Below are 19,729 nucleotides of genomic sequence, written 5' to 3'. Positions count from 1 at the left end.
TCTATGTAGGTTATGCCAATGTCGATTCTCAGGTTGTAGTTCATGGAAAGTCTTAACAATCATTCCAATGTAAACTAACATTAATGGCGAATCTAGATCTTGTTCTGAAATGAACATCGCATCAGTTGATTATTGAGCTTAAAAAATTTAAATTATAAGCTAAAATTAATGCAGTAAATGGTACTTTTTTATGCAGCATATATGAAGAGTTTTAGCAAGATGTTGATACAGATTTAATATCATCTATTGGTACTAATTAAGTAGATAATACTGTTTGAGAATGTAGTGATTACGTTGTAGCTAAAGCAGGAGCTTTTATCACAAATATGATCTCAGAAAGATATTTCACTGACGTACGAGTATATAAGACAAACAATCTTGATCACGGCTGCAAATAAAACTAGCATTAATAATACCACTAATTTTTCATTTGTAGCTATCTATATGAACGTATATATCTTTTAAAAATACGGATAAAATCTAATAGTTTTCAAATAAAGCCTAAATCGAACAATATTAATAATTTAACTCGGCGAAGCTAACTAAACAATATCAAAAACCTAGTCTTAAATGTAACTTATCTGTAAATAATTTAACAAGTGACTGAACCAGATCGTACTGATGCTAGTTTTAAATCAGAACGATGACAGAAATCTATAAATCCAAACAGCATACAAATAAGTATCAAACAGAAAGAAAGATGAGAAAGATCATATTTAATCATTGAAATAAAGTAGATAGATAGTAATCATAGTCAGCGATGTGACCGAATAGCTAGACGTCTGGTCGTTAAATCTAGATACGATGCGTGGGCTATGCAAGATTTACAATTATTTCAAGTATGACACCATTGATAACAATATTAACAAATTTTCAATTTTTTGCTTAATTTTTTCCTATGAAGTTTACGATACTAGGATACCATAGTTAGAATTTAACTTTTTCATAACTAAAGAGAATAGGAATACTAAGCAAGAAAATTAGAAAATACTTTATATTTTTAGTATTTTTGGATAGTAGCTTGATGCTATATTTCGAAGCAACACATTTTTGAATTGCAAATTTGGAAATTTATAAAAGCCGCCTAAACCAACCCAAATTTTACTACAACAAAGCTCAAGAATTTTATAATTTAATTATTTTGGAACGGATTAGCTAAAACAAATTTTTCCGCAATCAAATTGGTCATGGCGACAAATAAATGTTTCCTTCCATAACCATCAATATTATGATTTTTATTTGGATACATCTGCAGATATGGAGTAAGCACAGTTAATTATGAGCTCTATATAGATCAATAAACGTACTTGATATCAACTGCTAGCTGCACTACTGCAAACTTTTACTTACCATCATTCTAAATTGGATTCCTTTCTCCTGCAATGATTGAACCAAGACTGCACTATTTTGAAAATGAACGTTATCGTCGGCATTGCCATGAGCAATAAAAACTGTCGCATTTTTGAATCCATCCAGTCTATTGAGGATTGAAGCTTCCTAATTTATAAACAATGATTCACCTTACCAGATAGAAGATGCTAATAAATGGCGTAGTAGCTGACCAACATTTTTATGGACACAAAAATTAAATCTAACGATTAAGCAGTTTAACTTGCAGTACTTTAGATGCTTTCCGACCTTATATAGTACATTTTTTCATTCTTTGCTAATTAATTTCATATATGCTCACATATCAGATATTATAATAATTAACAGAAGAAATATACATATAACAAAGAGTTCCAGAGACGTGTACGCTAAATTAAGAGATATATAACAATAATGTCAAAAACTTTGCTCAATTTTTAATACTATCCACTTTTTTATTGCATATTTTTCAATTAACTCAATCTTAGATGTAAATAAATCTTGCTAACTGAAAAAATACAGGCAATGAGAACTTGCATACTTCATAGCCCTTTAAGTTTTCTTTAGGTGAAAGCATAAACCTTTCAGTGTAACCAGTATCTATTATACGAAGTTGCCAATCATTAACGATATTAAGGTATATAAATTGGCTATTATTGCTCCAGGGAAATTTGGATATCAGTAGAATAGGCAAGGCTTAACAAATTTTCTACTTACCATAAAATCTAAAATCAGATACTGGAGCAACAAGTAGACCCAAACTGAAAACATGGTCATTAATACCCATAGCCATACCTCCAAGATAGGCCCCATGGGACTATTAATTAATTCAATATTAAAATTTCTTGATATTGTTTAATTCTATTAGTTAAGGAAACTAGAAAATAATATATCAAAACAAGCATATTACCCATCCAAATATGCCCACTTTACTTTTATGAACATAACGGAATGTTTTAATATACCTTTCGAAAAATAAAATTAGTTTAATCAATATATTTAAGTTTATGACTGCCCTTGCTCTATTATTCAGTCATGGAGTAATTGCAGATTATCAATTAGCTACCAATTACATTGTCTACTCAATACTATTTACTTAAAATTAAAATCAGTAAATAATGCAAATGAAACTGAAGTGAATCGAACTTTGCGAAGGCAATGATATCCTCTGCTTCTTGTACACCCATTCTCAAGTATGTGCTATACATAAACCTAATACATAGATGAAGATCATAGCAATAATTTAAAAATTTTAGAAAATAGCAAAATTGATCCTAGTTTCAACCAATACAATTATCAGGCCAAGAAAAGGATGTTTTACTCATTGCTTTTATAGCCAGTTCCACGAGGATCGATGGTAATAACAATCATTTGCAAAAAGGACGAGAAATATTCTGGCCATCCTAATCCAAATTGTTGATTGACCTAGTGATCGTGGAATGAATAATAATCTAAAACTAACAAGAAATTTAAAATGCATCGGAAAATGAGAAGCAAAAATTTCTGAAAGTAAACTTACTAGTTGGCTTTGTGGCCCACCATAACTTTGTTGAAGTTTAAAATTATAATTTCATGACATCAACAAGCTAGAAAAATCAAAATCATGTAGAAAATATGATGGTACTCACTTATACATTAACACAGGATACTGCTTATCCTTATCAAATCCAGGAGGATAATAAATAAAAGTGTTCATCTCTGATTAGGGAAGAAAATAGAAAATTATTGCTGACATCGAATCATTTTAGATTTAATATTCCTAAAAATTATTAAAGTTAGCCTATAAATCGAGGATAAGATAGAAGTAATCAACTAACTATATCCGTCGCGTTCAAACTCCATAATTTCGCGCTTGGGTAATGTAATGTCTTTTAGTATATTTCTAAGGCGTTGATTTGTTTCCATTGTCACATCTGAGGTAAAAGTAAGGCTAAATTATTAGTATGAATAACAAATTTTAGGAATTGGCCTATTTTTATATACATACGAAGATTGGATTGAGTGCTGATAAGGTGATAGGAAGGAATTCCTGGACCTAAAATGGATACCAATGATAGATGCTTATACATCATTTAGTATTCAGTAGAAAGGACTACAGCAAAATTTCTTACTAGCAATTTATAATTATAGTCATCGAGTATAGTTAGGGGAGATAAAGTGATATCATCAATCATTTTAAGTATAAAAGACAAATCAAATACTGCGTTAGAAATGAGATAAAAATTTCATACCTCGGCAACCAAGTAGGCAATAATGTCCATTTGTACTAAATGAACCAGTATAGAAGTTGCATTCCTCTGACAATAAATTTATCTTATCAGATAATAGCCACGCTAGTAACACAATTTATACTATATATCGATATTTATGAGTATAGCCTTACCAATGGGCTTAAAATTACAGCTAATACATTTCTTATTAGTACCATTAATCGAAACACTGCAGATATGAAATGGAGAGTTAATTGGCAATTGAAATTAAAAAAAAATTAGAGGCTTTCTCTTTGCAAGAATCTTTTTAAAGATATTACCGCAATAACTTTATTCCTTCTTACCTATAAATATTTCTACTGGTAGAACTTAGTTGAGTACTCTGAAAAAATCTGTTCATATAGATATGATTATATTAAATTATATTATCAGCTTAATAAGTAAAACTGTAGCGGATATCAAATAATAACAAGATATTGCTATCTTAAAAATTTTATTAATGAATTGGATCTGTTTAGCTGTACTTATGGCATCACTTATATAACTCAGTTCGCTTCAGCAGTATATTAGCTCATCAATTTATGTAATTAAAATTGTAAAGATATGTTACATGCGGAATATCGGTTTAAGCCCTATTAAATGAGCAAGCTAAAACAATAAATTATGTGGTATGTAGCATAATATTAGTTGTATAATATAGCTATATTATACAACTAATTTATCTACAATAAGATTACACAAGTACATATCTGTTCGATCCCTACATTTCTCATTTAAACCCAAAACATAATTTTTACACAGACATTTAAAGATTTAAATGAATAGTATATAATCTTAGATAGAAGAAGAATTACGCTAAAAAAATGTTAAATAAATATGCGGTTGAATAGACTATCCTTCCTATTCGGACAAAACCTAGACTTTATTTCCACTAGCTTACATCAACTGCCTGGCTTCGGAATAGGCGTAAATAGTTGTAACTTGCCAGTTGCCAGCAGTTAACCAAAATTTTCTCCCGTCCTATATGAGAACGATAAGTGATAAAATTCAAGATTTTAAGATATTATTAACCTCTTTACGAATTTACTTTATGGTATATGAATACTTTCTGACGTGCAAAAGAAGGCCAGCATTAGCTTATTCCAGTATAACATAACATTTCAATCTAAGATATTCCTGTACTTACAGTGGCATTAACTTACCGAAAGTGTTACTCGAGCTATATGGAAATATGTTTTTCCACTCGCACCTTTCTTAGGAAGAACAGCAAAGTAATAATCACCAGCGGAATTGAATAATGGGCTTTTCTAGTAATTATCCACAAGTTTTAAATACATTAAATGAGAAACATTAGTTTCAATTAGTTTTAGTAGAATATAGCCTATGATATGTCCGCGTTCGAAGGTAAATGAAATATTGAGCATAGTCCAAAATCTATGAAACTTACATATTTGTAGTCTATCCAGCCGTTTGATTGTGTTAGATGATGAATCTATTTAAAGAATTATAGTTGAATATAGAAGTAAATAGGCTATGTCATCCAATTAAATTGATTACAGTTTCTAGTGCAGCCGATGATTGAAATATTTTAGATAAAAACTATTATTGCATGGCAAGCAGTCTTTGTGATATACAACCGTAAACGAAATTCTAATAGTTTAATATATTAAGTATAGAAATATGTAGATTATGTAGCCCAATTATGTTAGCTATAGTTTTTCATATAGTCAGTGATTGAAATGTTTTAAAATAATTATAAGCATTATTAAAAGACGAGAATAGAATTAAGCAACGATTGATGTTGGTTAGTGTTCTTGTGATATATATCTGCAAACGTAATTTTAATATTTCAATATACTAGTGCACTTACAATATTTTCAGTGCTATTATTTCTGAGACTAGATTTAGCTTTAAAAATAGTAGCAACTCGTAGACATGTCTTATCAGCATTCGTATTGAGCCAAAATTAAGACGTACATATCAAACTGAAATTGTGCAATAAAGGCGAAATTGCATTAAATATCTTGGATTATTTTACATCTCACCTGCCGACATTGCCCATTGGTTGCATCACATGACATTAAAATGCTTGTGTTAGAAAATCGATTTAGCCACGTCACAGTAACAATAGTATCGGATGCCCAAACCACATTAGTGAAATAATATTCTCTATTCCAAATGGGCAAAATGATAAATGATATTGAAAATGCTGAAGTTGCCAGCAGTAAATCATTTAAATTGAATGTAATAAATTATCTTATTTATCCAAACAATACGTAAGAATATATGCAATTGAAAACCTATGAACAAGTTTCTACTAGATTACGTGACCAATTATCATTACTCGTTAGCAAATTTTGCCGGGGGAAGTAGCTGAACAACGTTTCTAGCATCCGTTGCTTTGGTGACATAGACTGCTATTTTAGAGTTTTTAGTACCAGCCTAAAAGAAAGATATAAAAGGAGCGACAATAAGAATCGACGAGAAAATATTCAACATTAACAGGATTGAACGCTTTACCTTAGGATATTGAATCGATTTAACTGTAGTATAAGACATTTTCCCTTCGTACCACATCCATTGCGCTGAACCAACTCCACTAGCATTATAATTCCCATAGCAGATATAGGTAGACGATTTAGACCAATATAGTGCATTACTACTATATAAAATTTCCTCTAAGGTAGATAATGATGCAAGAATATGCAATTCAAGGGTGTTAAAGAAGATAGCGATATTTCTCGCTAAAATTTTATAATGTTAGCATTATGGAGTATACAAGTACACAGTTCCCTATTGCAGCATTGAGGCTATAATGTAGTCGGTAATGCAGCAGCTCTTAAATTTAAAATTTGGGGCTAAATTACTATAAATTTGATCTCAATTCTCTAATAGCCTAATTTGCAGCAGATATTTTTTTGATTTGAGATAATTACCTTCGCTATTCCAATCCGGTACACCATTAAAAATAATTCCATCAACTCCAGTATTTGTTAATCGGACAGAAGCATTCCCTTGCGTTGGATCAGGTATAACGTATATATCGTTTAGATAGATAAATGCCTAGTGAAAGAGAATGTATACACCATTTGCAAAGCTTTAATTATTATCAAATAAGTAGTTAATTGCGTCTGTAAAGGAAGTTTTCACTACATAATTTAAAGAGCTTAGAATATCATCTTATTATCTCAAATCTTATACCGTAAGATTAACGAATGTCGAAGCTATTATGACCCGGAGCTTCAATCTATTTTCTACCAAAATACTAAATTTCAATTTCTTACCAATTGGTGACCTGTAGCTGACCAGCCCATATATCGCAATAGTTTACTACTTCCCATAGGCTCCAGGCGAAATACTTTTCTTGATGAAAAATAAATTAAATTACATGATATAATTAGCGTATCATTATCATTTCATTCGATGAATTCTCTAAAAATATGAAGCAAATCTTAGCTTTACTTCAATTATAAATAGTTAATGTTTATCTATTTCATTAATGAAGGAGAATTTATAGCTTCGTAACGGAAATTAGCCTTGATGTTATATATAGATATATCAGTGAATTGCTATAAATGATTTCATTATTGAATTTAACTGAATTCTAAATAAATTTACAAGTTAAAAAGTTTTATTAATATCCTGATATTAGAACAAATTACGATTATGCATAGTTCGGATCGAACTAATAACGTAAAGTTAAATACCAGCCAAAATCTACGATCAAGATGTAACTATTATTGTTCATAGTAAACCAAATTAAAGAAGACGGCAGGTCTTAGACTGATTACGCTAGATAATCCGATTACAAATGACGAACGAAATCAAATTCTTACTTATCTGAGATCCTGTAAGCCACGTAACGTGCAAAGAAAGAATATCGATATTGCTAAGCAAACATAGATTAGAAAAAGCATAAGAGACACTGAATAAATATCTGATATATCTTTCGGAAGATATATTGCTAAGAAGAGACAGCTAGATCTACTATTAAAAGAACCATAATAGATTTTCTTATAGGCACTGATTTAGTCTATAGAACTCATTGCAATTATGAATTTAAATGATTAACACACCAATTTCACTTCATAGGCTAGCAATAAATATTGGCCATCAGGACTAATCCAAGTCCTTTCCCCTTTAAGTGATGCCTATGCAAAGGAAATTTATATTGCATGGAATTATAATTGCATAATGCATTACTGCCAGTACTTGATTTTATTAAGGCAATAAACTAGAATATATTTAGTACTTTCAATTTTATTCAAACCATAAGAGCTAGCAGAGGTAAACTAGTTTATAGTTCTAGGAGAAATAGTTCAAAGAATAAGAAAATCTCACCTTTTCAGATGCTGTTAGAAGGGTTTTAGAAGTATTAGTATCAACATTGTATTCTATAAGATCTCCATCTGCATTGTTATATTCATAGGATGTATCTATCATGTTAAGAAGATAGAAAGATAAGCGATTCGACATATCTATATTGACAGCGGGAAAAGAAAATTAATATTAATATTAAAAGAGGAGTGGATCAATATACCGCTAAGCCAGCTCACATAGACTGACTGTGGATTAAATGAAGAGTTGAAAAGCTGGCTGAATCCATAAATACGGCCTTGGTAACTAGGCGGTTGAGCATCAATGTTGCTGTCTAGTCAATATCATTATGATTTCAAGTTAGTTTAAATTTCGACTGCCTCGCAACTAAAACTGGATTGAATAATGCGTAAAAAATAGAGGGACTGGATAGAATCAGCTCCACCATCCTTAATTCTTAAGATTATTTTAAGTTGCAAACTAACTTCTTAAATATATAGTTACTGCTATAATTCCTACAATAGCACCAACGAACAAAATTATTGACCCGATTAAAATATAGGTCTTTCGATCCGTATTTCGAATTTGAATTCTAGGAGTCCCCTAAATGAATAAAATAATACCTAAATTAATCAACGTACCATTAACGTTGGAGCTTGATATGAATGAAAACTGAGAAAGATTTGGTCTTTCCTGGGTTGACTGGGGACTTGTGAAGCAAAGGTGCGTAATGTAAAGTTTATTCGGAAGGTAACTCAACAAGTTTCTGATCAGACTGGCTATAATATCGTCATTATTGCTTAATCAATGACAAATACTATAACCTAGAGCTACTAATAAAATCGTTATATAAATGAACAAAGTTCTGTAATTTAAATTTTAATTTAACTTCTTTCAGATATTAACTATCGATTAATGACACATTTGGAGTAAAAATTGTTATCAAAATTAAAATTATTTACTATCATTAACACCAAGATCTTTAAAAGAACACATTAAGGAGGTAGAATTTCTATTGATAGAATATCGAACAAGAAATCCAGCCAAAACTATTCTAGCTAACTTACCATAATTGTTAAACTTTCAGTATAGCTACTCAACTCACAATTAGGTATAGGAATTCTACTATGGCAATTAGTGTTCGTCTATAGGGTATGAATAGATAATTTAAAGATTAAAATGATCAAATCGGAAGCAAAACACTTTTGTTAGCATTTGCCCATCCCAATATCATAAATCTTGTGAGCCAGTTTTTTATGACTGTTTAAGCGAATGTGAAAATATGCTGAAATTACGATAGTGCATAGAATGATCGTCCAGGGCTGAGTCAACACTTACCATCTTGCCAGGTGGAGCTCAAATATATTACATATATTATCTAATAGACCATGCAGCTGTTTTTACCTTTACTGTTTGAGTTTTAAAGCCAAAAGTTAGCCTACAGGCTTATTTTATTGGGTTAAAAATAGTTTATTTGATTTATATAACAATCATATGCAATTATTTACATGAAAACTGGATATACGTATATTGAGAGTAATCCATTAGTACAACGAGTTAAATTTACAAAAGGATTCCATCTACCTTTGAAAGCATTTAATTCTACTTTATACGTAGAGTCAAGTTATACATAGATACAAGAGTGACTTATACAATAGATCACTTGCTGATTCAATATAGATTTTTTTAATTCTTCCTATGGTATTTAAAGACCACAAAGAGCAAGCTAATCTCTACAGGATTTGTAACTACCTTTATTTAGGTGATGCAGGTACTCTGAGACACTAAATCGGAGTAAATATTATGATAAAAATTTCTAGCTTGACTAAAACTAAAAATGCCAATTACAACAGTGTAAAATCCTACTTTATAGCTGTTAGAATGAATGAGTAAAATTTACGCTGTAGAGTATCGCCGAAGTAAATGTATTTATTCATACCTTATTATCTCACTAAATCAAATATTGGCGGCTGCAAAGTCAGCCTAAACTGGTAGACGTAAAGTGGTCGAGTTTTGGTCTCGAGTACAGTTTCTGCTTTGGCCTATGGATACAATATTCATAACTTGATTGTTTTGCAGAATCTTTGAATTATCTCCGTTTATTAAAATCTTAAATAGTCCTGATACTATAAATAGAGTAGCACAAAGTAGCTACAATACTGTATCAGCTTAAGTTACGTTTCAAGAAATGGATTTCAATATTGACATCAATAAATACAACAGGCCAAGTAAGAACTAACCTACTACTGTAGCTATAAACACATTAGTGCAGTTTAAATTTCGCAAATTATTTCTACCCTCGTGGACGTGTGTTAGAGATATACTTATCCTATTCGTCTATCATCGATCTTTCTATACCGTCATCTGAACAAATAACTGACAACTACATGTGTGGATGAACACCAGCATAGCTTATCAGATTCGCAGTAAACCTGCAATTAATTAGCCTAAACCCTAAATAGTACTAATACTATAAAATAGAATATCATATGGTAGCTGCGATATCAGTTCAAGTTAAATTTCAAGAACTGGATTTTCAATACTGATACAATTAAATCCATCAGGCTAGCTAAGAACTAGCGTACTACAGTGGTTATAACCACGTTAGTGCAGTTTCAATTTCATAAATTATTTATACCTTCGTAGACGGATGTTGGGGATATCTGTATCTCATTAGTATATTATCCATCTCTGTATACTCTAAACTAAACAAATAAACGATAACTTGATGTGCGGATAAATAATAGTATAGCTTAACAGATTCACGCTGATGCTGTAACTAAATAGCCTGATTAAAATAGTATGGCATAATTCATACTATCCATTTTAAGCTCGTGTTACGTCTTTTACTGAATTTGTTTAAGCCACCCTTTAACTTCTTCAAAATATCCCCATTGATTACAAAATAACTACAGGCCTATAATTGAAATTACATATTTATTCAGTTATGCGATTACATCCTATTCTTGATAAAAACAAGTTAAGTAACCGTTCAATCAGGCCGATTGCTCGATAACCATAGCGACTAAAGCACAGAAGCAAAGAGCTATCTAATAAATTACCAAACTATAAAGGTGAATTGCAGTAAAATGAATTTAACTTATCAAATATTCAAATTATGAATCCAACTCTATGCTAATTGCATGAAGGACTAAATGCACAGCATATCCATCGCAATATTGGATGCAACTAACTTGTAAGATATCAATTAAAACAAAGGTTGAAAAACTAATAAAGTAAGTAAATTACAAATGACACCAAAACTGGATTACATAGAACAAGCAAAGATTAATTTATCCGTCTAGCATGATAAACTCGCAAAAGAAAAAACTACCACATTTAACGGAACTACAAAAATGACCTTGGTGATCCATATCCTAGAATCTGTTGTTCCTTTATGCTTTGGTCATAGGATTCTCAATATTAAACGTTTTACAAATGAGATTAGTCATTGCAACGAACAAATGTCTTCTAGCAGCACCTCGGATACTATGAGCACGGTTGGGATACATCTAGAATATCATCATAACAAAGCAGTTATTTAGTATTCCAGACTTGAACTATTTAAAAGATAGTATTCTAGTAAGTATTTGAAATTTAAAATTGAGTAGCTAAATATCATCTACATCGAAAGCAATGTATGAGAAGAAACGAAGCGTCTTACCATCATCTTAAACTGAATTTGTTTAGTTTGCAAAGCATGAGCTAAGACGGCAGTATTTTGGAAATGAACGTTATCATCTGCATTACCGTGAGCAATAAAGACGGTAGCGTTCTTGAATCCATCCAAGCGATTCAAGATGGAAGCTTGCTGCAATAAAGAAAAATGAACATTGCATTCAAGAGCTCGATTAGCATCTAGGATTTTGAGCGTTTTTTTCTATTTACATGCGATAGTAAATGTATAGAAATAGCTCTAGCCGGCATGTTTGCACATATTACTTCATGATTATTAATATCGATTTTAATTACTACTAAGACAGATGTGATAAATATAAATTTCGTACACTTTTAGTAATCTGTGCATCTAATTCCTGTAAATGCATGTCCTAAATAATGATTAATATTGCGCCTTACTCACTTTTAAGGATTATGTTAACTATTTTTGATTTTGATCAGGTATGAAAACAATAAATTCTATCTGTACAATGTCTGCTGTGTATCGTATCCAGGACTAAAATCAGTTTTTGTTCGGTATCAATTATTGTATCTCTTACTCTAAATTTTAACCTTTTATGAAAGCAAAGGCTAGAAAATACCACCCCTATCTGCTCAATTGATGTAGGCCTTCGTAAGGTCTAACGTATTCTATGAGCATGCAGTATTACACTAAAAATTAGCCTTTTAACTGCAATACTTTACCTCATATCCTGTAGGGTTCGCTTGTGGAGTTAACATGAAGCGTTCAGTATAACCGGTGTCTATTAATATAAAATCACTACCAAAATGAATTCATATCCTCTATTATAATAGTACTTATCAACGCAACTTCCATTCTTACCGTAGAATCTCCAATCGGAGACAGGAGCAACCATCAATCCCAATTTGAAAACATTATTATTCTCGCCAATAACCATACCTGTGGCATAGCCTCCGTAGGACTACACCGTAACAACAGAAATATTGTGAAGTAAAAATTTTTGTACCTGGATTAAGAATTAGCTAGCAGTAGTGAAAATTGATCACTTACCCATCCAAAGACACCCATGTTAGAACCATCAACATAAGGCAGTGTTTGCAGATATCTGTTATAGTATGATAACACGTTAGCTATTATTCCTCATTGAATCTATTCACAAGCTCTAATCGGTATGCACGCCTTAAGTTAAGATTTTAGATGTACATTTCCAATTTTTGCTAGCTCATATTACTGTTCATTATTATACTACATTTCATTGAAATCAAAGATTTTTACATGACGATCAACCAAGGATGCTATAAATTAGTCATTGTTCGTCCAATTGGTTTATGCATGGCCGAAAATACTTACCGGCCAAAGGCTTGTACATCTTGAGCCTCCAGTACACCCAATTTCTTATAAGTGCTGTACATAAATCTAATGAAATCACAGTAGACGATCAATAAATAGGAATTAATGTATTTATTAAAGTTATTATAAGATGAGTCCATCCGCTTAAAGCTTGCATACTCATTGCTCTTATAGCCGGTACCACGAGGGTCAAATACGATACAAATAGTATTCAAGTAGGACGAGAAGTATTCTGCCCAGCCTAAACCAAATTCTTTGTTTACCTATAAGCCATTAAATTATAATTGGGATAATAACATTTCTTTAAAATATTAATATTGCTTCGGCTGATTTTAATGCTTATATCTTGGCAATTTTAAGCTAGATAAAATTCCTATTACATATTTTCGAATACTTACACGTTGGCTTTGAGGACCTCCGTAGCTATGAAATTTCAGATAAGAATATTTAGAGTAACTAACGTATTTCCTATCACGGTAAATTCGAACTGTTTATTTTATATCATAGCTCGACTTACATATACATAAAGACTGGATACTTCTTTGAAGCATCAAATCCAGGGGGACGATACATAACATAGTTCATTTCTTATTAATGGAGATGACAACAAATATTTAGATATCGTATAATGACAGCAAAAAGAAGGTACAATCATTTCTATAAGAGCGATAATATTAAAGTAATTATCATTTAGATGACCGTAAATCTATTACTGTAATTAAAACAATTTCAATAAGGGCAAATAAGACATTGCAGAATATCAAAATAATCATTACTTAGATCACTGGAAATCCACCTCAATGATTTTGTTTAGTGCAAATAAGACTTTGCAGAATATTGTGGTAATCATCATTTACTTCGATACTAGAAATCTACCAGCGATATCGGTTTATATAAATAGAAAGTTGAAACTACCAAAGTAGCAGAGTTATCGTAGATAACTACGTTAATTAAATTAAAATACTGCACTTTAAATGTGGGAGCTACAGCTACATCAATAAATGACAATGTATCACGCCCTTTCTAATTCCAGCTAGAGCTAGCTATCGTAGCTGAAATACTCATTAGCATATTGAATCGGAAAAACTTACTGAAGCCAGCATGAGCAAATTCCCCATAAACTCGGGTGGATACAGTGATACTTGCAACAGCATTCTTAAGTCGCTCATTAGATTCCATCACGAAGGCTAGTCATAGGTAAGAGAATCAAATCATTTTAATTTAGATACGCTACTGTCGTAAATAATATCTAGGTTGCGGTATACAATATTCTGGACTTAGTGAATCGTTCGAAACAATATTAATGAGATCTTACTTGCTCCAGTAATAGAATTGATCATTTGGTAAGATGGAATACCAGGACCTAATATCAAGTATCCATCGGATGTAATATCATTTTATGGAATAATCTATTCAATAGCAGAAAGTTAATGAAATATGAACTTACCTCTGCAACCAAGTACGTAGTAATTACCACTTGAGCTGAAAGAGCCAGTAAAATATTCACATTCATCTATGAAACAAAATTAAGATATTTGCAAGAGTAAGAATACGAATGCAATCGCTATTGAGTGGGGATTTCATGAGCCTTACTTGGCCTAACACTGCAGCTTAAACATTTCTTATTGGATCCATCTGTGGCGATACTAGTAAATAATATGTTCATCAATTATGAATGAGCTCTGTACCTTATAATGTTATAAAATTAAGGAAGCCGCAAGTACTATTAATTTAGCCTATACCAGGTAACCCGCTATGATGCTAGCTTGATAGTCATTATGTTACCTGTATACATTCCTAGTGATAGAGCCCTTTTCAGTACTTTGGAAGAAACTAGTAGTTATAATAAACGATCAGCATTTAAAATACCTTCAATCAGCCATGGCCAATTAGAAGCAATGAAATATTCACGCATCAATTTAATAATCAGCAAAACTTACAGCAAATTTCTGGATTCAGAGTAAGCATAAATGACCGTAACATGCCAGTCTCCACTGGTTAGCCAAGTTTTCTGGCTATTCTATAAATTGAACAGCAAAATATGTTGTATCTAAGTTAGAACTTACGCAATAACAAAGTATAAGCATGTAAAACACGGCAATGAATTCAAATGCTATAGTTCAGTCCTAGCTCTGACATAGAATCAATGTAGACTATTCCACTTATTATACTGAGTAAGTAAACTCTAAAATTTTTGCAACTTACCGTTAGAGAGACTTTAGCCAGATGGAAAAAGCTTTTACCGCTAGATCCCTTCCTAGGTAAAACTGCGTAGTAGGAATCACCAGCCGTGGTAAATTTTGGGCTATACTATATCATTCAAAATCAGTACTTAATTTAATAAATTTTAAAGCTTTTGATTGATGCAATTTCTGACTTACGTAGTGATAATCGATCCATCCATTAGGTTCAGATACACGATTGATCTAAACACAGATAAATAATTACAATTGTTTCATTCTAATGCGAACTTACTTATAGTTTGCAACTGATCTATTACTACTTTTAGCTCTATAAATGAGTAGACTTTACAATTTGTGCTTATTCATATCCTCGTAGTATATATCATATTGGATGTGAAACTCAATTTCTTCTAGTGGTAAAATACAACAATAAAACTAATCTAAAATTACTTTTACCGACAGAAACATTTGAGCATGTCTATGTTACGATATCAAATTAAATCTGGTAACAATCACCAGCTTGAAGCATTTATGAAGTCCAAATTAGGAATTTGTTATCTACTGCCGGTTGCAATACGATCTTGAGACTACAACAATTTTTAACGTGAACTATCATACCACTTAGTCTAGAACAGCGTGATTTGCTTAGCAGAAAAAATTCTAAAATATGTACACGTATCCGTGTACAGAATATTCTTTAGCTGCCATCGATATGATTTGAGCAGCATTCCTATGCAAATACCGCTGTATTTATATTATTGCTTATGCATGGACTACTAGATGCACTAAGTATTTGAAGTAGCCCATAATTTTGCTTAAAAAAGGATTACATCAGCATTTTTTGGTATTATGTAATGTACAGTACATGTATAAGGAATTATCAACTTCTGGCAATGCAACGTTCGCTGCATTCCTTAACAAATGATATCATAGTAGCAACTTGATTGTCATCTATCCAGTTTCAGAACTATTCTTACATAAAATCTTAATTTCTTTTTATATGATATTATGTACATTGTACATGATAGAACAGCTACTCCCCAAAATTTTATGACTATCCCAAATAAGTTGCACTGACGCAATTATCTATCAAGCTAAAGGGTAGCAGATTCTAATACTCGATGATTACCCTATTCACAAATAAAATAGGATGAAAGTTCGCCTATTGCCTGAATATCTATGCAAGGCTTTTGCAGAAACCTTTCAAATTAACTACTTACTTCTCTGCATTGACCATTGGTAGCATCGCATGACATTAAAGCGCTGACATTAGAGAATCGGTTTAGCCAAGTCACAGTAACCACAGTATCAGAAGCCCAGACTACGTTGGTATAATAATATTCCCTATTTTATAATTTAAATGCAAGTGGAAATATCACAAAATGTCCTCCTATACAGCAGGCAATACTAATCTACGCGTACACTTTTCATCTAATCATTTCTTCAGGTGCTCATAGTCAAATAAAGTTTAACTCTTAATTTTAAATCTTTCAGCAAATAGAACACCTAATAATTGATTATATCCGAAAAAGGATTACCCGTTAAGGAAATCGGTTGGTGGCATTAATTGAAGGGTAGTAGCAGCATCGTTGGCTTTAGTGACATAAATGGTTACTTTGGAATTGATTGAACCACTCTGAATGAAATGGAATATTATTGATGAAATTTAATTATTGCGGAAATATTCATTTCTAAAAACAACCGAAATATCGAATTTAACCTTATTAAGCTATGATCAAAAAAACTGATCTTACCTTGGGATAAGGAACTTTAACGATGCTAGTATAAGAACCTTTGCCATTGTATAACACCCAGTGAGCAGATCCAACACCAGTTGCATTAAATGAACCATAGCACACATAGGTAGAACCCTTGGACCAGTAGATGGCATTGTTGCTACTTAAAATTTCCTCTATAAATATGAAAGATAATTGCTTTATTTTATCGCAATATTGTAGAAGCTAAGAAGTCGAACTTTTTTAGTATTAATCTAAGATCCAATAGGATCTATATAAGGTTCATCCACGTTCAGTACGGTATGAATTTGGAGCAATGAATTATTTTAACTCTACGACGATGAGTAAATTGTTCATCTCATCTTTGTACAAGATTAACGATTTACGAAACCAAATCTACACACTGATGAATTCTATTTATAACATCCAAATATCGCAACAAACCTTCGTTGTTCCAATCAGGAACACCATTAAATACGACTTTGTCGACACCGGTGGTCGTTAATCGTACCATGTTTTTGTCATTGGTAGGATCGGATAGAACATAGACATCATTTCCAAAAACGAAAGACTGAAATAGAACATAAGATGCATCGCGTTATTAAATCTATAGAATTTGCATACTTCAATAGTATGACACTGTAAGATTGTAACACTTAGAAATTAAGCAGTTCCAAATTAGTAAATTGCTGGGGGAAACTGCATATCCATATTCATTTCGCATTCTTGCATTACAAAATCATCAAACTTCAAGTTTTACTCAACGCTTATAGAATTTACCAATTTATGGCCACTTGCTGACCAACCCATATATCTTAATTCTTTTCCACTTCCCATTGGCTCCAAGTAGAAAATTTGCCTTGAAGCAAAATAATAAAAAAATTAGATGATTTTACAGTCACTATCTTCTTGATATGTGAATACGTTCCGATTATGTTAATCTATGGCTATGGCTATGAATTTATTAGCGAAGGATAATTTACTCCATATTCTTATGACGATTTTTGCCAAATATAACTATCCATTTACATAAAACGACACTCTAGCGCTTCAAAAATCAACTTACTTGTCTGAAATTCGGTAGACGATATAGCGAGCATAGAAAGAGTAGCGATAGAGCTATGAATTTTCAATCGAAACAAGAATATCAATTAGAACAACGATTCATTCTAGCCGATTGGCAGCCATCAATATCCATCGCCAAAATGGCCATCGTAACATAGCTTACATATCTCATTTGATAGGATAGAAGTAAGAATAGGCCATCAGGACTAATCCAAGATCTTGCTATCTTGAGCAAATTCTGAAAAAGAAAATAATTTTAAGAACACATTTCATAACCCAAAATACCGACACTATTTTTCTACAGTCTGGTAGATGTTTATATTTACCTTTTGCGAATAAGGCAATAGGACTTTGGTAGTATTCGTGGATACATCGTACTCGACGAGATCGCCATTGGTGTCTGTGTACTCGTAGGAAGTATCTATATTCAACAGATAGGAATCAAGGTTAAAGTGTGAAATTGATTAAAGGCTTGTATCCATTGATTATATTATTCCTTCAGTTGGGTAGAATTTGCTTGATAATCAGTTAGCTTACCACTTATCCAACTGACATATACTGATCGAGCATAAAATGATCCATTGTACAATTCACTAATTCCAAAGACTTTGCCTTTGAAATTATTTGGCGTAGGCATACTAGTCTGGGCTTGTTGTTGATCTGCGAATAGAGGTAATGAAAACTTTGAGTGGGCATTAAAATAACTTTCAATTGGTTACATAGCTGGAGATAGCTGCTACAAGGAAAACGATTATAGAAACAGTTTATAGAAGAATTGTAGCTATTTGATAGCACAATATCGGTATCGATAAGGTTAATGATGGTAGTTTATTTTTAGCATAGAATCAGATCCATGCAAAAGGTTTTGATCTGCATTAACGTTTACTAGGATGTAAATAAATAATTGAAAATGATGGAGTAGTTCCAGTATATTATGTATATCGTATTAGCCAATTCAGGCCAATAATAATGATCTTAGTCGTTTTTGACATCATTTTGCCGGGTGATGCCTTTATTTATCCTTATGATCAATCAAGAGATTTATTTTAAATTGTAGTAGATCAATAATAAGATTCTAATTCTATACTGGCTCAAATAATATTCCTTTTGTATTTAATCAACAGCTATTCGTATTTTATACAGTTCAAATTAATACTGAAGCTTATCATACCAGCATTGGAAATATCTTAAATAAATGATATACGTAAACGTAGAATTGAGAAAATTAAAACTGGTATGGCTGTACAATAGGCAATAATTAATATCAATTTGGTAATAAGAAATCCAACATTCCACCGCATGTCAACATCAGGTACAGCTTGGATAGTAAATAAATACAAATTTGTGTTCTCTATAGCCTAAATCATCGGCACTAGACACTAAAATCGATCCGTTAAACACTTTACTGAATACTACAATATCGTAAGGTAGTTCACAAGCCGATAGCAAAGTGGATCGGAAGCTCTAATGTAAATGATAGGATGCAAGATGGGGACACTATGACAGAATAAATAAATACAACTGGTTCCAATTTACCTTGCAGTTTGATCAATAAACCCAATGGTAATGTTAAAAGATGTTTACTCACTTACTAAGATCAATATAGATATTAATTATGGGCAGAAAAATGCTGCTGTCAATCATCAGCGATGGTACGCATCGGTACCATGGGAGATGTGCATATTTTCTCCATTCTAGAATGCCAATAACGGGATCTGCTCCATTTATATCGACTAATCATCGATAACTAAAATAGCTAAAAAATTTATGAGATCTATCCTATCTACATGATTGATCGTCGATAAACAATGTAGTATAGCTAAAAAGTAAGAGGATCAATGTCGACACTTACTCTAGCTA

General features: G+C 31.9%; 2 protein-coding genes across 2 annotated transcripts; both read right to left on the bottom strand.

Annotated features, from left to right (window-relative positions):
• Positions 1 to 1,132: 1,132 nt before the first annotated feature.
• On the bottom strand, positions 1,133 to 9,236 carry TRIADDRAFT_60463 (uncharacterized protein; the record flags this gene model as incomplete). Its single annotated transcript, XM_002116359.1, has 26 exons — positions 1,133 to 1,249; positions 1,351 to 1,497; positions 1,910 to 1,968; positions 2,086 to 2,185; positions 2,279 to 2,333; positions 2,515 to 2,580; positions 2,997 to 3,066; positions 3,186 to 3,281; positions 3,600 to 3,665; positions 3,752 to 3,807; positions 3,923 to 3,970; positions 4,519 to 4,598; positions 4,781 to 4,885; positions 5,026 to 5,070; positions 5,624 to 5,747; positions 5,923 to 6,020; positions 6,099 to 6,322; positions 6,515 to 6,641; positions 6,863 to 6,941; positions 7,415 to 7,467; positions 7,655 to 7,729; positions 7,920 to 8,014; positions 8,119 to 8,229; positions 8,381 to 8,498; positions 8,963 to 9,040; positions 9,234 to 9,236. 26 exons carry the CDS (start codon positions 9,234 to 9,236, stop codon positions 1,133 to 1,135), a joined length of 2,295 nt encoding a protein of 764 aa, XP_002116395.1.
• A 602-nt stretch (positions 9,237 to 9,838) lies between these two features.
• Positions 9,839 to 18,506, bottom strand: TRIADDRAFT_64278 (uncharacterized protein; the record flags this gene model as incomplete). The annotated part of the gene is made up of 27 exons (XM_002116358.1): positions 9,839 to 9,937; positions 10,714 to 10,812; positions 11,560 to 11,706; positions 12,258 to 12,316; positions 12,397 to 12,496; positions 12,586 to 12,640; positions 12,886 to 12,951; positions 13,045 to 13,148; positions 13,284 to 13,353; positions 13,403 to 13,472; positions 13,977 to 14,072; positions 14,201 to 14,248; positions 14,333 to 14,398; positions 14,479 to 14,531; positions 14,671 to 14,718; positions 14,826 to 14,905; positions 15,091 to 15,195; positions 15,267 to 15,311; positions 16,289 to 16,412; positions 16,607 to 16,704; positions 16,823 to 16,980; positions 17,249 to 17,375; positions 17,585 to 17,663; positions 17,871 to 17,923; positions 18,033 to 18,107; positions 18,196 to 18,290; positions 18,407 to 18,506. The coding sequence occupies 27 exons, from the start codon at positions 18,504 to 18,506 to the stop codon at positions 9,839 to 9,841; spliced, it is 2,319 nt and encodes a 772-aa protein (XP_002116394.1).
• Positions 18,507 to 19,729: the final 1,223 nt, after the last annotated feature.

This window comes from Trichoplax adhaerens, genomic scaffold (assembly GCF_000150275.1).
Source record: "Trichoplax adhaerens TRIADscaffold_15 genomic scaffold, whole genome shotgun sequence".
In the NCBI taxonomy this organism is placed as follows: domain Eukaryota; kingdom Metazoa; phylum Placozoa; class Uniplacotomia; order Trichoplacea; family Trichoplacidae; genus Trichoplax; species Trichoplax adhaerens.
This window is presented reverse-complemented; position numbering and strand designations above follow the sequence as displayed.